This window comes from Vulpes vulpes, chromosome 5 (assembly GCF_048418805.1).
Source record: "Vulpes vulpes isolate BD-2025 chromosome 5, VulVul3, whole genome shotgun sequence".
NCBI lineage: Eukaryota > Metazoa > Chordata > Mammalia > Carnivora > Canidae > Vulpes > Vulpes vulpes.
Window position 1 is genome coordinate 108,778,033 of NC_132784.1, and position 15,297 is coordinate 108,793,329.

Below are 15,297 nucleotides of genomic sequence, written 5' to 3' on the forward strand. Positions count from 1 at the left end.
CAGCCCTACCTGTAGTCTTCACTCCCATCTGCTCCATCAGAGTCATCTCCCCAAAAGAGACCCAAGGCCCTTTCACTTGCCCTGCTCAAAACCCCTCGGTAGCTCTCTCCCTGTCTACCAGGGACCAAATAGGAAGCCACAGCCCCTATGATCTGCCCCAAGCAATGTCTAGCATCTCTTTGGTCAGCCTTCTAGGAACTCCAGCCACCTGCTTCCCAGAACAAGCCCTGTGGGTCTGCATTTGCACCGTGATTTCTTGGGTTGTCTACGTCATCACCCTTGCACTCCCCAATGAAGCCTCCTGATCCCCTCTAGTGGGAGCAAGGGCTCTGCTCAATGTCCTGCGGAGCTGAATTCATGAGCTCTGCTCCCCAGCAAAGGGCAATTCTGTGTCCTCAGAACACCAGGCAGAGACTCACTCAGGCACACCCTCAGTAAGGGCTGCATAGGAAGCGACCAACCGACCCTGCTCCGCAGCTGGCCGGACAGCATGACAAAACTTCCACTGAGCTTTCTGGAAAAGAAAGGGCTAGAGAAGTGAGCTGTTGGGACAGGCTGCCCCGTGCTGCAGGTACTAGGTATTCACTCCTGCCCCTGGATGGCCTACAGTTAGCTCCTGTCTTGATTACGATGCCTTTGGGAAAACCATAAGGAACTGGGCATTTAATCACACTTTTTCCCAGCAAAACCAAAACGTAAACTTCTTATTTCAACTCTGTGACCTCACAAACCTTTCATCATCCAAAAAAAAAAAAAAACCCACAGAAACTAATCCCTCCTCAGATGTCACCCAATGTTTGAGCAGCAGGACATCCTGGGCTGAACTGACTCAGTTGGACTGGGCCACCCACCGGGGCCACCAGAGGCTCATAGGGCGCACCTCTGCGGGAGAGCCGGGTGTCCGCATCTGTGTCCACGAAAAGCTTCATCTGGAACAGGTCTCGCACCTCCTGGGAGTAGAAGGCCAGGATCCCTTCAAAGAGCACCACATCCGCGGGGTAGACAGTGACTGTCTCCTCCTTCCTGCAAAGCACAGAGCAGATGATGGGCTGAACCAGGCAGGGCGAGCACATGGAGGAGGACACAGCATCTGTCTCTGAGTCTGGGGTCCTTCCCCATACATGTACAGCAGGACCAAAAGGGGGAGCTCACCCCCCAGCCCTGCTGAGCCCTTGGACCACCGACGAAGACCTGCCAAAGGGCCATCACCACTGGGGCAAAGGTCCCCTCTGACCAGTTCTTCTGAACTGTCTCCTGGGGACAGATAACATGCTGTTGAACGCACAATAGCAACAGACAGAAGCAGATGTGATTTCTTTTCCCTGGAGGCGTCTCCAGGAATGCTCTCATGCCCGGCATTTAAGGAAGCTAACGCTGAACTTTCACAAAACAGAAACTCACAGTTTTCTCCCAACAACCCCACCCCTCCCCCTGTGCGGAGGCAACTGGTAGGAGGCAGGAAGGGATGGGAGAGGAGGAGGCAGAAAAAGGAAGCTGCGGGAAAGAGGGGAGAGGAGAGGAAGCATCTACAGGGAAGGAAAGCCTCCAGAGCTCCGTCGGGTCTGGCTCCACCACAAGCAGCATTGTGGCCGTGGGTCAGGGCTGTGGGGTGCTCCTCCCCCTGCTCCTCTCCCTCCCACCCTCCTCGATGAGACAGGGGTACCCATTACCTCTCCATCTACCCCACAGGGTCGCGATCTGATTCTGTCCTAAGCATCACCTACTGCTTCTTGCTCAAAAGTCACTGAAAGGGAAGTAATAGTAACCGCTGCAAGGCTTACTACTCACGTGGACATTTATGAATAAAACCCAAGAAAACAAATTTTTTTTTTAAGGTTCCTTAAGACAATGGGTTTATCAGTGGAAACACAGGGAAGTCGGCGGCTGCCAAGTCAAGAGGATGCACTGAACTTCCCTCCCATAAACACTCTTTGATTCTTTATTAGCTCAGAGCCTTGGGTTCCTGTCTAAATTCTAAGGCAGGCACTGCTGGAGCGACTACCAAAGTGGCAGAATGTGGGGCAGAAAAGACAACAGAAGAGGACCAGGTGAATAAGAGTAGGAGACACTGTGGAACAGTAATGTTCTCTGGATGCACACAGAATCATCTAGGGAGCTTTTAAAAAACACCTATCGGGACGCCTGGGTGGCTCAGCGGCTTGGCGCCTGCCTTCGGCTCAGGGCATGATCCTAAAGTCCCGGGATCGAGTCCCACGTCAGGCTCCCTGCATGGAGCCTGCTTCTCCCGCTGCCTGTGTCTCTGCCTCTCTCTCTCTCTCGGTCTCTCATGAATAAATAAATAAAATCTTAAAAAATATAAAAATAAAAAACACCTATGCCTGGGGGCACCTGGGGGGGCACAGTCGGTTAAGAGACCACTCTGGGTTTCAGCTCAGGTCGTGCTCTCAAGGTGATGTGCCTGAGCCTCTGCACTCAGGGGGGCATCTGCTTAAGATTCTCTCTCCCTCTCCCTCTGCCCTCATGCATGTATGCACTCCCTCTCTCTCAAATAAATAAATAAAATCTTAAATTACAAAAAAAAAAAAAAAAAAATGTATGCCTGGGCCCTGTTCCCACGGGGCTCTGATTTTATGAGTCTAAGGCAGAGCCAGAGCACTGGTCTTTTTTATAAAACCGCCCAGATGTGTCTAATGTACAAACCAGGGTTGAGGAGAGCCCGTATGGAGGAACGTCGCCTACCAGAAAACAGGGTGCCCACCATGGCTCAGGATGAAGAACCTAACTGGGCAGAGTTCAGAAGGGAAATGGGCTAGAAAAGAGGCTCCGTGAGTGAGTAAAATTATGAGCCACTGTGGGCAACTGCCATGCACCAAGGAGGGGGCTGAAGAGTCTCTGCTGGGAAAAAGCAAATGTGTGTATGTTGGGGTGGGAGAGGGCAGGCTCCCGGGGCTCCGTCTGGAAAACACACTACTAACAGGGAGCACCGTGACTGTGCTAGGGGTACGTACGCCCATGCCAGATCAAGCGCGGATCAGGACACCCAACAAATAAACACGAACAAGGAACAGATGGTTTTCCAATTCAACAAACATGCCTTGGTCCTAGGAAAGCCAGGGGAACGTAACTGTGCTGTTTTGCAGCTCCAAGAGGTGGGAATCAATCCCTACCCAAGTGCACATGTACATTTAGAGACGAGAACCCTTCAAAACAGCCCAGAGCTTAAAAAAAAAAAAAAAATCTATTGGGCAACTACCAGCCCAGAATGTGCAAGGAGCCACACTTGGTGCAATGTTCCATTTACAAGTTCAGAGTCTGGCTGGGAAGTCCACAGGGTAACCTAATCCCAGCTTCTCATTTGGCTTTTGAGCAAGAGTGAAGCCAGAGAAGGGTATTTACAGCAAACGAGTGTCTTCTCTTTCTCCGTCCAGCATCGGTTTGTGGGTCACCACGAAAGGCCCGTGCCTGGGTTGGGAGCAGAGAACTCCGAACAGCTGAGTGCAGAACAAGTGGGCTCGAGAGCTGGGGGGACTGCTGTGGTCTAAGGTGGTCAGGAAAATGTCTCACAAAGACACAGGCCGTGGGCCACCAAACAACAGGGTTATACAATATACGATTTGAAAGGGATCGGGAGGAAAAAGAGAAGTGAATCACGTCTGGATGGGGAATTCTGCTGGAGTTTCTTTTAAGACCTGAATCTGACAGAGGTCAGGCTGCACTAGCTGCCCCTCTGCGCCTCCTGCATCTGGTCAGGTCCTGCCTCCTGCCAACCACCCCTACTTCCGCCGCCTGACCTCAGGCCCTTGTGAGTCTCTCACTTAGGTTACCACTCCAAGGGCTTTATAAATAGCATCGTGGATCCTCTCTTCCTGCCACCAAAAGATCTGCTCCCATGGAACAGCCATCTGTGACTCCCTATTGCCAGCACGTTCATGCTCTGGCCCCGGCGTCCCCAGTCTTTCCCATCTGAGGCCTGCCTGCCTGCCTCCTAGCCACTCTTCCCGCACCCTGACCCCCATCCTGCCACTCCTCACCACCTCTAGTTCCCCACTGAGCTCATCCCCAAAATCCTGCCCAACCCATTACCTTGCAAATCCCCTTCCCCAACAAATTATTATGCTTTCCAATATATAGCTTAAATATCATCTCTCTACATATTAGAGAGGTGATAAATATTACCTTAAATATTGCCTCTCTACATCCCGCTCTAAATACTCCAAGCCTGTCCTCTCTCCTTTACACTCCTCCAAGGGCTCTGATCTTAGTTGTCAGGCTGCATTTCAACTCTGTAGCAGTGCCCCACCCTGGTCCTGAGAGGTCCCTGGTCTCTTGTGGACTGGACATCACCACCACGCCCTGCTGAGGCTAGAAACTACAAATCCCAGAATCCTTTTCCCTCTGTGGTGCTTTGCCAATGGGAAACGTCAAAGATGATACAAAACCCAGATAATGTTTAGGTCTTACTAGCCACACAAGGCCACTTTGCAGACACTGCACAAGTCCCCCTACCTTGCAGGCTGGGGCCCACAGTTGGCAGCTTCTTGGACTTGCCTCGGACCCTGATTTCATCTCCAGTGCCCCAGGCTGCAGCCTCCCAGGTCTTAGCAATCCCAACCTCAACACTCTTATTAGCTCCAATTCCTGTACTAAACCCCTTTATTCCTGCACGGTCTGTGGTGCTTTGATACTGGAGGTGCATCTTGTTCTTTTGGGTTTTAGGCACAGTGGCATCTGGTCCAGGGTAGGACATGCTTCGGAAGATGCTAGTGAAGGGTGGGGGTGAGAAGCAAACCAGCCTGGCTTTCCAGGACAATGTGTTCACTCTCTTCCTCCTCCAACCAATCTTTGCCACACCCTCCAGTCCTTGGAAAGGCACAGAACGTGTGAGGAAACCCATGTCAAAGGCCAGCTGAGATATGTACTCAAAGAACACATGCGGCGATAAAGACAGGCTTTTAATGATGGGAAACATTTGGTAGTTAAAGATGCATGAAATCTATTTCATTTTAAAAAAGAGAAATCGGGATTCCTGGGTGGCTCAGTGGTGTGGCACCTGCCTTCAGCCCAGGGCATGATCCTGGAGTCCTGGGATCGAGTCCCACATCAGGTTCCCTGCACGGAGCCTGCTTCTTCCTCTGCCTGTGTCTCTGCCTCTCTCTCTCTCTCTCTCTCTCTCTCTGTGTGTGTGTCTCATGAATAAATAAATAAAATCTTTAAAAAAATTTTAATTAATTAAAAATAAAAAAAGAGAAATCCACTCATGAGATTGAAAGGAATCACGAAAAGGAAGAATGAAAGCAGGTGGGAGAAACTTTTAAAACAGCACAGAGCTGAAAGCAACACGGACTGAGCCACTCCAAGCCCAGAACGAGGAGGAACTACACATGCTTTCTCTGCCCTGTCAGAAGTTTAGAGACGACCTGGGAAGTCCTCAAAGGAGACAGAGTGAGCAAGGGGTCCTGGGAGACTCGAGGGAGCCTGGGGGCCTGGCCGGCTGGAGTGAAGTCCTGTAGGAGCCTCATGTAAGCACTCAGAGGGAAGGAAGATGAGCCCCCCCCGGCCCTCTAGGCCTCATCAGGAGCAGGAACACAGATTGGCAGAAAGGACATGACGGAGAAACTCTCCTGAGAGTTTAGCATCTGGTCTCAGGCGGCCTCAGGGCCCTCAAACCTTGACACCTCTCTGCGAGGTCCAACCATGGGAGAAGAAAGAACAGTTTCCTTTGTTCTGTTTCCTGTGTCCTCTGCCCGGCTCCCTCACATCTTATTCCAGGAGCAAGAGCTCAGGGATGTGAATCAGGACAAATGTATAGTCTCTCACCTGAGCCCAAATTCATGAACCTGTCCTTCCAGAGTCAGCAAAACGTGATGAGCAGACCGTTCCAGGAGGTGCCGGATAAACTCCCCAACTGGTGCACAACACCCACGGCCGCACACGGCCACCCCTACTGCCAACAGACAGGCCGCTGTGGGCACGGGACAGGGGAGGACACAGCCCTGAGGCCCTCAAAATGGGAACAATCTGGGAGCGGCAACCAGCGGCGGCCCAGCCCCAAACAGCTCACTTACCGGGAATGGGAGACAAAGTCATACACAGGAATCTGCACTGTTTTCCCTTCGGTGATTTCTTTGAGGGTTTTGAAGATGAGTTCATTGTCAAAGGCATCTGAAGGAAATCAAACTGTTAAAATGGCTCTTGATTTTAAAATGCTTTCTCCTGTAATCATACACATCTATTTCACCCAGAAGAGCACATACACCCCAACCAATAAAAAGCCAGATCTCTACCCTAAGCAGAAGGCAAACTTCCTGGATCTCAAAATAGAATCGTAATCGAATGCGGTCTGAGAAACTCATTTTTTTTCTACCTATCTCACCCTTGGCCTCAGACATCTATCTCTCCTCCACGTATAGCTGCTGTCTTGGGAACTGGCCTACGATAACCTGGAAATCATTCGCATGACTATGGGATGTGCACACACAAGTTTTCATTCCAGGCACCAAGTTTTAATTCCAACAGTTGCAAGAACCAAGACCAGCTAAAGGGTGATGTGCGGATCGGGGGCTGTCAGAGCAAGTCACTCAGGCAGACATCCTGGACCGTCCATGGTCCTTTCTGCCAGTGGGCTGAGTTTCACACCCTGCCACGTGCAGACAAATGTGGGATGGGAGGGGTGGGGGGAGGGGAGCAGGGGCTGCTTCAGATCACAGGAAGCAGAAGAACCAGCCGTGTTTGTGCTAGCCCGTGTCTGTCTGGCCAATCTCAAGGAAAAGGCTCACGCGGAGTCACCCCCGTTCAGAGGCAGACACAATCCGTATTCAATAAGCCACACATTGCGTGATGTGTTCCAAAATTCCTTCTTTAGGCCCGACCATAACCCTGAAGGTATTTATTAATCTTCCATTTTTATTGATAGAAAAGAGATTCCAAGGAGTCAAAGAGCTCCCTCGATCAACCAGCACACACACGCACACATACACACCCTCAAGTCCTGACTCACCCGGGTGATCAAAATTGAACTGGCCCTTCAGGGCTTTGGCCTTCTGCTCCGAAGTGAGGACACGATAGAAGCTATCCTGGCTCAGGATGACCACCTGCTTCTGGCGACAGTCCACCTCATTCTGTCCCAGGAGCTGCACAATCTTAGCGCAAACAGAAGACTGTGGAAAAGAAGAGAAGGCCAAGGATTAGAGGGAGAGTCACCAACTGATGCACACGCCCTATGCAAGGAGCTTCGGGAAGGAAGACTCCAAAGGCTACCATCTTGTCTGAGGGATCAGAAGGCTAAAGGAGAAAGACAGACTGCTGAGAGGCAAGTGGGGGGTGGGGGGTCTCAGGGACTCTTCCACCCCTTCCAAAATACAATTTACTACTCGCAGGTATCTATCTGCAGGGGGTTGCAGCAGGGAGGACAGTAATTTCTGCCTCTTCTTCCACAAAATCTTTTCTAAAGTCCCTAATAACAAGGAACACGAGGGGCACCTGGGTGGCTCAGGGGGTTAAGCACCTGCCTCAGGCTCAGGTCATGATCCCGGGGTCCCAGGATGGGGTCCCGTGTCACCAGCCTCCCCGATCAGTGGGGCGTCTGCTTCTCCCTCTCCCTCCTTCTCCCTTGCTCATGCTGTCTTTTCTCACAAATAAATAAATAGATTAGATAAATTAAAAAAATATTTTAAAATAAACAGGAACACAAACTTATTTATCCCTGCTCATGCCCCAGTACAGACACACATGAAACAGCAGAAAGTGGACAGAGGGTACCCTGACAACGTGCTGAGGGCTCAGAGGGCCCCTGGGTCATGCAGTGACAGCGCGCGCATGTGGAATCAAAACCCAAGGCCAGGGAATCCGGCCAGTTAGCCGCCAGGCCAACGTCATGGCTTTCATCCTATGTCCATGGGTTCCTTTTTGCTCTAGTGCATAGCCATGGACTTGCTCATACTCACAGTGAGCCTAGTGGCCACTTCACAGACATGTGCCACCTCTTATGGACTAGAAGGACATGGGACTCCAAACACGACCAATGCCTAAAACAACATGGGGTATCCCTGCTCCAAATGGGGCAGCGGGTTCCAGGTGACCGAAAGCCTACACGCTTTGTGTCGTGGTGTGGGGCAGTACACACAGCTACCTGTGATATTGCGAAAATGAGAAATACGTATTTAGTCCTTGCATTTCTGGCACACAGTTCTCAACTTCAATTTCCTAAGTGAGGGGAGAGGCACTCCAGTCTTTGTTATGTTAACAAGGAGGCTTCTGGAAAGCACCTAAGGATAGGGCCAGTTGCCAGAGGAACCAACCCTGTGATTAGCAGGTTAGAACTTTCCCTCCTATCTCCCTGACCTCCGAGGAGGGGAGGAGCTGGAGGCTGAAATCAGTGGCCAACACCAAGGATATAACCGGTCCTGCTGATGTCATGAAGCGTCCATACAAACCCAAGAGGATGGGGTCTGGTGAGCTTCCTGGTTGGTGAACACGTGGAAATGTGGGGAGAGTGTCCGAGAATTGCTTGTTGATATGGGGAAGCCCCCCCCCCCCCCCCGGGTCAACACACACACACACACACACACACCTGCTGGAACTGGAACAGGGTACAGAACCTAAAATCTACCTCTTTTTCTCTCCCATAATAGAGTCCCCATAAAAAGAAAAGCATAAAAACAAGCACATTTAAAAAAATGAGCTAGTAAAGGACAGTATTTATCAAATAGCTTGTTTCTTTTTTCCATTTCATACATATTAATCTAAAAATAAGGATGTCTACATTACAAACACCCACAAGCCGTAGCCAAGCCTCCTTATGGAGCTGGCTGACCTAATTATAAAAGATGAAAAATGTGGCATAGTTAGAGATTTCTGTGGCTCAGTCTTGCTTCACTATGGAACTTACTTTACCAACTGGTTTTAACAAGGAAAAACCAGGACACTTTTATAAAGTTACATTTCCCATAAATTCTGTATTTGATTTCTCCAAGTGTAAGGAAAACTGGCCATTCCTGTTGCCCTAGTCAATCCACATGAGACTATTTTGCACAATATTTCCTGTTGTACAAAATGTCAGACACAACAAAATAAGGATCTTTGGAGGAATGCTATTTTGACTCAATTGTTAATTATTTGAAGATTATTTTACTTTTTTGACATTTACCCGTATTATCAGAACAGCATTTAAAACAGGATTCTGGGAACAGCAGCTATGCCAGGAAAAAAAAAATTATAGAAAGATAAAACTTGCACATGACTTAAGTTAGATTCAAAAATGAAAATACCACAACAGAATCAAAGGCTCTATACAATTATAAACTATACATTTTTAAACAGGTGCCAGCCCATAATTTCCTTTTCCTAACTCCCATCTGGTTCTTACATCCTAAGGCTACGCAGGGTAAAGTCTATAGATATAGCTTTTATTAGCAGAATTCTAGAAGACCAAAGAACAAAAATGAAAAGAAGGCTGCATAGAGCCAGATATTTAATAATCTACCTGATTATTCACAGGGTGGTATTTTTTACTTATAGTTAAGACCCGTTAAATATTTTTAAGTATGAATAGCAATCTCTCTACTACCAAAAAAAGTGTATATAACGAGGTTACATTACCTAATTTTGGAGGTAAACAATCATTTCCCTTAACCCAGGTACAACCGAGGACAAATGGGTACAATGGCCAACAAAATCAGGTTAATGAGCACATATAGAAAGCCAGTGTTCATCACAATTTCTTTTTTAAGATTGTATTTATTTGACAGAGAGAGAGAGTGTGAGAGAGAGAGCATGAATGGGGGGGGTGGGGGGAGCAGACGGAGAAGGAGAAGCAGGCTCTTTCTCTACTGAGCAAGGAGCCAGATGCAGGACCTGATCCCAAGATCCTTGGATCGTGACATGAGCCTAAGGGAGACGCTTAACCGACTGAGTCACCCAAGCACCCCATCACAATTTCTTATCAAGGCTTAAGTCTTGCTGTTTTGTAGGTCCACAGCTATATGTCTCGGCTACATGTTTTCCATGGGCCTGTTTGGTGACCCTTCTTTCTACAAACACACCACCATCACTTATAACTGATTTATTAAGTCAGGCCCTAGGCCAAGTGCTCCACTACAACCACCCCTTATAGTCACAAGCGCTATCCTTCCCCAGATGTGGAAACCAGGTGAAATGACTTGCCCACAAGCCTGCTTCCTTTTTTTTCCCTCAACCTAAAATGTAGTCAGAAGTCCCAAGGCAGAAGTCCTTTATCATGGAGATAAATACCACTGCATGAACAAGCAAAGAAACACTTGTCTCCAAGTCAGTCTAGATTTTTCTAGTATTTTCTTTCTCCTGGAAGTTGTCAAAAATGGCCCCTAAAAAATCTAGACAGCTGTTGAATCAGGGGCAACAGGTACATGGGAGCTCATTATGCTATTCCTCTCCTTGAGGATAGGTTTGAATTTTTACACAACAGGGAGGAAGGAGCCCTACGGAGACGCCTCCTTGGGATGACTGAATGGTCTTTGCCTTCTTTAACCTCCTCTTTTTTCGCCTTTCATTTTAATTTACCTTTTCCCTAATCCTGCCCTCTTCAACGGGATGAAATGGAACTCCAAGGTGTCTCGTTCTCTCAAGAAAGGAAATAATGCATTAATGACTTAGGGCTGGAGAAGGCAGGCAGTCGTGAGCTTACAGAACACTAAAAGTGGGCAAGGCTGCAATCGCCAAGGTGGGCTAAGACTTAAAATAATTATGTCAAAAAAATAAATAAAAATAAAAATAAATAAATAAATAAAATAAATAAAATAAAATAATTATGTCATAGGAAGACAAACACTGTAGGACTCCATTTAAAGGAGGTATCTAGAATAGTCAAATTCACAGAAAGTAGGAGAGGTTGCCAGGGGCTGAGGGCGGGGGGAAGTGGGGAGTTGTTCAAGGAGTATAGTTTTACTTTTACATGATGAGAAAGTTCTGGAGACTGGTTACCCAACGATGTGGCTATACTTAATACTACAGAAATGCACGCCTACATATGGCTATGGTGGTGAATGTTACAGCTGGAGGTGGGCTTCGTTTTACAGGATATCTCCATATTCAGTGCAATGTATCCAGAATATATTCCTTCCTTCCACTTCTGGCACATTATTTTAAAGGTGGGGAGGTGAAAAATAAGCCAGATAGGACTGTGGGTTGCTGTCTGAATATATGGAGTGAAAGGCCAGGTCAACAGGAGGTTAACTTTAGAAGAAGGGGGAGGAAAAAAAAATTATATATATGCATTTTTATACACACACATATGGAACAATCAGTGAAGGGGATATACACTTTCTTCCCTTGTATGGCATTTTGAAGACACCATCTCCTTTTAACTCCATTATAATAAGATGTAACTACTTTATCTCTTTTTTATCTAATGAGGAACCAAAGCTTAAAAGCCTTGCTCAAGGTCACAGGCCTGAATCTCAACCTGCAGGTCTTCTAACTCCAAATGCCCAATCCTGTTCACAATGCCAGCACTGAAGCCCCAATATTCTCCATAAATGTACTCTACTTCCAGAGGTCAGTGATGGGGGAACGGAGACGGGGAAGGTATTGGTTAGGAATATGCTATGGTTTTGTCCCACCGCATCACGAGACTCAACATAACGGTAAATGTCACTGAATTTCAGATAAGTAAAGGCAGGCAAGTGATATCCGTTATCGAGAAGAAGCTGAAAGTACACACACACACACACACACGTTCAAGGTATCTGGTACCTAAATTTGGAGTCTAACTGTTAGAAGCCAGGAACTGGGAGCCCAAGGCTCTGTCGTTCTGGGAACATGCCAGCCTTTGACCTGACGATCGGGCCAGGCCACCAGATGTGCTGACCCACGTGCCAGCCTCCTTTCTCAGAGACACACTTCCTATTCGGGAAGCCCCAGGAGCGAGCAGTTGCAGGCCCTCCCAGCTAGCCGCTTCCAACAGAGCAGCTGAGCAGCCACGGGGTCCTGCGCTGCCATAGCAAGTAGTATTGCTCTATAAACGATCCTTACATAGGATGTGGCCCGGAGGGTCCAGATACCATCTAACCCTGCCGTTTCTTGTGTGTGTGTGTGTGTGTGTGTGTGTGTGTATACACACACACACACACACACACCCCTAATCCTTCAGGTCCTCTGTCCAGTCCTAATATTGCTGACAGAGTAAAACTAACAGAGCACTTGAGCTCTGGGTAGCTTCTTTGTTAAGAACCCTCCACCTCGGGGTGCCTGGGTGGCTCAGTGAGCATCTGCCTTTGGCACAGGTCATGATGCCCGGGGTCCTGGGATCGAGTCCCACATAGGGCTCCCTGCATGAAGCCTGCTTCTCCCTCTGCCTGTGTCTCTGACTTTCTCTGTGTCTCTCAGGAATAAATAAATAAAATCTTTATTTTTTATTTTTTTTAATTAAAAAAATTTATTTATTTATTTATTTATGATAGTCAGAGAGAGAGAGAGAGAAGCAGAGACATAGGCAGAGGGAGACGCAGGCTCCATGCACCGGGGGCCCGATGTGGGATTCGATCCGGGGTCTCCAGGATCACGCCCTGAGCCAAAGGCAGGCGCCAAACCGCTGCGCCACCCAGGGATCCCCAATCTTTTTTTTTTTTAAATGCCACTAACTTACACGGTGTCCAGCACGGCCCCCCAGACATTACATCACTCCTTTGGGGGCAGGGGTTGCTCCCCACCCAGCTCTGAAGCTCTAATTTACAGGCATGAAAAAACTAAAGCACCAGTAATCTGCCCTGGATAAGGTAAAACTGCTGCTTGGATTCCCTGATCAAACTGACCGCATGGTAGCAACAGGGAGGTGTTATCCGATGCGCTCTGGTCATATCCATGAGGCCACCTGTCTTGGGGACCTGCATGCCCCAGAACCTATGCATTGCAGGTAGGTTCTCCTGGCTAGAGCAATCACCATGACCTCTCCCCACATACACACATAAATACCTAAGTCAGAAATTCACTACGTTGCTATGTTAATAAAAGTGTCTCAGGCACCAAAAAAACCAGACACGGGTCAATCCAATAACCTACGAGCCCTGGAGCAGAAAGACCAACTGTGTCTCAACATCTGCTCCTGGAGCCTGGCAGGACTTGGTACCCTAGGGTTCGCTCAAATGTGTGTCATGATTACCACCAAAAAGGTCTGAATTCATCCAGCAGACCTCCTTGTCCTTTAGACCCGATTTGTAAAAGCATAGCTTGCCCTGCTCATTTTTAGCATCAGCCTTCATTCCATCCTAAAGGACATAATGTAACTCAGGCAGGGACAGCTAGCTGTGCACACCCATATCTCAGCCCTGAGTTTTAGCTGGGCCTTGGCCCCGCTTCCCAGCCTCCCTTGCCCTTTCTGGTGACCATGCTAAGTTCTAATCAATTTGCTAATAAGCAGGAGTGTGAAGTGGCAGCTTCCTGGAATCTCCTTAAAGCATCATTATCCCTGTCGACTCTCCCTCCTGTTGGCTGGAATGCAGGCTGGACAGCTGAAGCACAAGTGGCCACTTTGCAGCCCTGATACCATGTGACTAAAGGTAGGGGAGCAGCTAAGTAAAGGAGTCCCAGACTGCAATGATCAGAGCTGAGAGAGGAAGGACAGCAAGATAAATCATCTTTAAACACTGTTATTTGAGGCTTTCTGTCCTCTCCAACCAAAATGACCCTAATACTGTGGTCAACTTTCACATACCCAGTAAACCATGTAACTGTCCTCTAGAAAGCTGGGGTAATCGTCATGTCCTGGGCCATGAGGCTACCTTATTCAGCAGAGAAGCCACAGATATCTCAGCAACCAAATCATTTGCATGTGAGTTTTAAAAGGCAGGGTGAGGAGGACCACTTGCCTGAGGACCATTTGCCTGACCAAGGTCCCCCGACCACTAGGCACCTCTCTGCCACCTACCAGCATGTATCTACCTGGAAGTATCAGAGCTGAATTCAACATCCTCCCCACCTTCCAGTACTTGCTTGTGCTACAGGCGAAGCTCCACTGAGGAAGCAGTACCTAGGAGGGGGAAACCCAGATTATAAACAGTACCGGATAAGGAATTCCCCACAACAGAAGCTCTCAGTTTTAATTCCCGATCCATACGGTGGGGCTGCAAAGGTAGGTTAGCCTAGAAAAACCCAAGTATGAGCCCGCAGCAGAAAAATCCTGGTTGAATCAACAGTCCCCAACATAAACATGATCCCAGGACTTTTTGGTGAATTGTCTGGCTCCTTCAGCTCCATTCTTAGGAAAGACATTTTAAGAACTCACTTCTGGGTTCGTAAAATTACATGTTTGGCCCTTCTCTCTTTAAGTCATGAGTGCTTACTGAAAAACCCTGTCAAGGAGCACTTCCTCATCAATTTAAACTGCTTTAGCATCAACTGGGGTATAATGAACAATAGTCAACATTTAAGAACTACACAGAACATGCCAAATGCCAGCAACTGTTCTCAGGACTTTACAGATACTCTGTAATCCTCAAACCAGTCCTTAGAAGGTGGGTGTTCTCATCATCCCCACTTACACAGCGGGAGATGGGTACAGGGAGGCAGATGACAAAACTAACCCAAGATCATACAGCTAGGAAGCAACTGAACTGCTCTTTAAACTTTTTTTAATTTGAGAGAGAGAGTGCACGAGCTGGGGGAGGAGCAGAGGGAGAGGGAGAAGCAGACTCCCAGCTGAGCAGAAAGCCCGATGCAGGGCCCAATGTGGGGATGCAGGGCTCGTTCCCAGGACCCTGAGATCATAACCTGAGCTGAAGGCAGACACTTAACTGACAGCCCCCCAGGCCCCCAGGATGCACGCTTTTAACCAATACACATACCACCTTGCCCTGCCACACCAGAAGTGGAGGGCTCTTCTCGTCCCAAGGGCCACCAACAACCGTACACACACGGGTATAGTGCCAGCAATGAATACACAGGAGCTGCCAGGAGCAGAACATTCTCAGCACGGCTCCGCAATTCATTCTCTGCCAGCTTCGCAAAGCACAGGCTTCCTTCGAAGTTAATTTTTCTGATAAATATTTTACCAGGAAGAGAGCAAGACAAATCACTTCTGATCCCCTACAATTCATTCTTTGGGAGAAAACGGTATTTAAGTCCAAGTTAAAGGAGGCTCTGGGAAGCAGGTGAGCCCATGCAGGTGTGTTCGAGCAGAACTGAGCAAACTCTTTAAAACCTCACCACAATAAAAACAGATGCACACGCAGTGGTGTGTTATGAACTGGCGAAAACCTTCCAGAAAGCAGCAGAGAAAGGATCATTAACAGTCCTACCCTCTGACCAGGTATCAAACTTACAGTGGGATCAGCGAAGCTTACAAGAATATGATATGTAAATATGTAA

At 48.1% G+C, this 15,297-nt stretch overlaps 1 protein-coding gene across 1 annotated transcript in view; it reads right to left on the minus strand.

The window, feature by feature from the left end:
* Positions 1-15,297, minus strand: part of UCK2 (uridine-cytidine kinase 2) — a 69,715-nt gene that overhangs the window by 12,226 nt on the left and 42,192 nt on the right. The window contains exons 2-4 of the mRNA XM_072759571.1: positions 6,959-7,118; positions 6,027-6,123; positions 881-1,023 (exon numbers count right to left, since the gene is read on the minus strand). Coding sequence (XP_072615672.1) covers positions 881-1,023; positions 6,027-6,123; positions 6,959-7,118 — 400 coding nt within the window. The remainder of the gene's footprint in view (positions 1-880; positions 1,024-6,026; positions 6,124-6,958; positions 7,119-15,297) is intronic.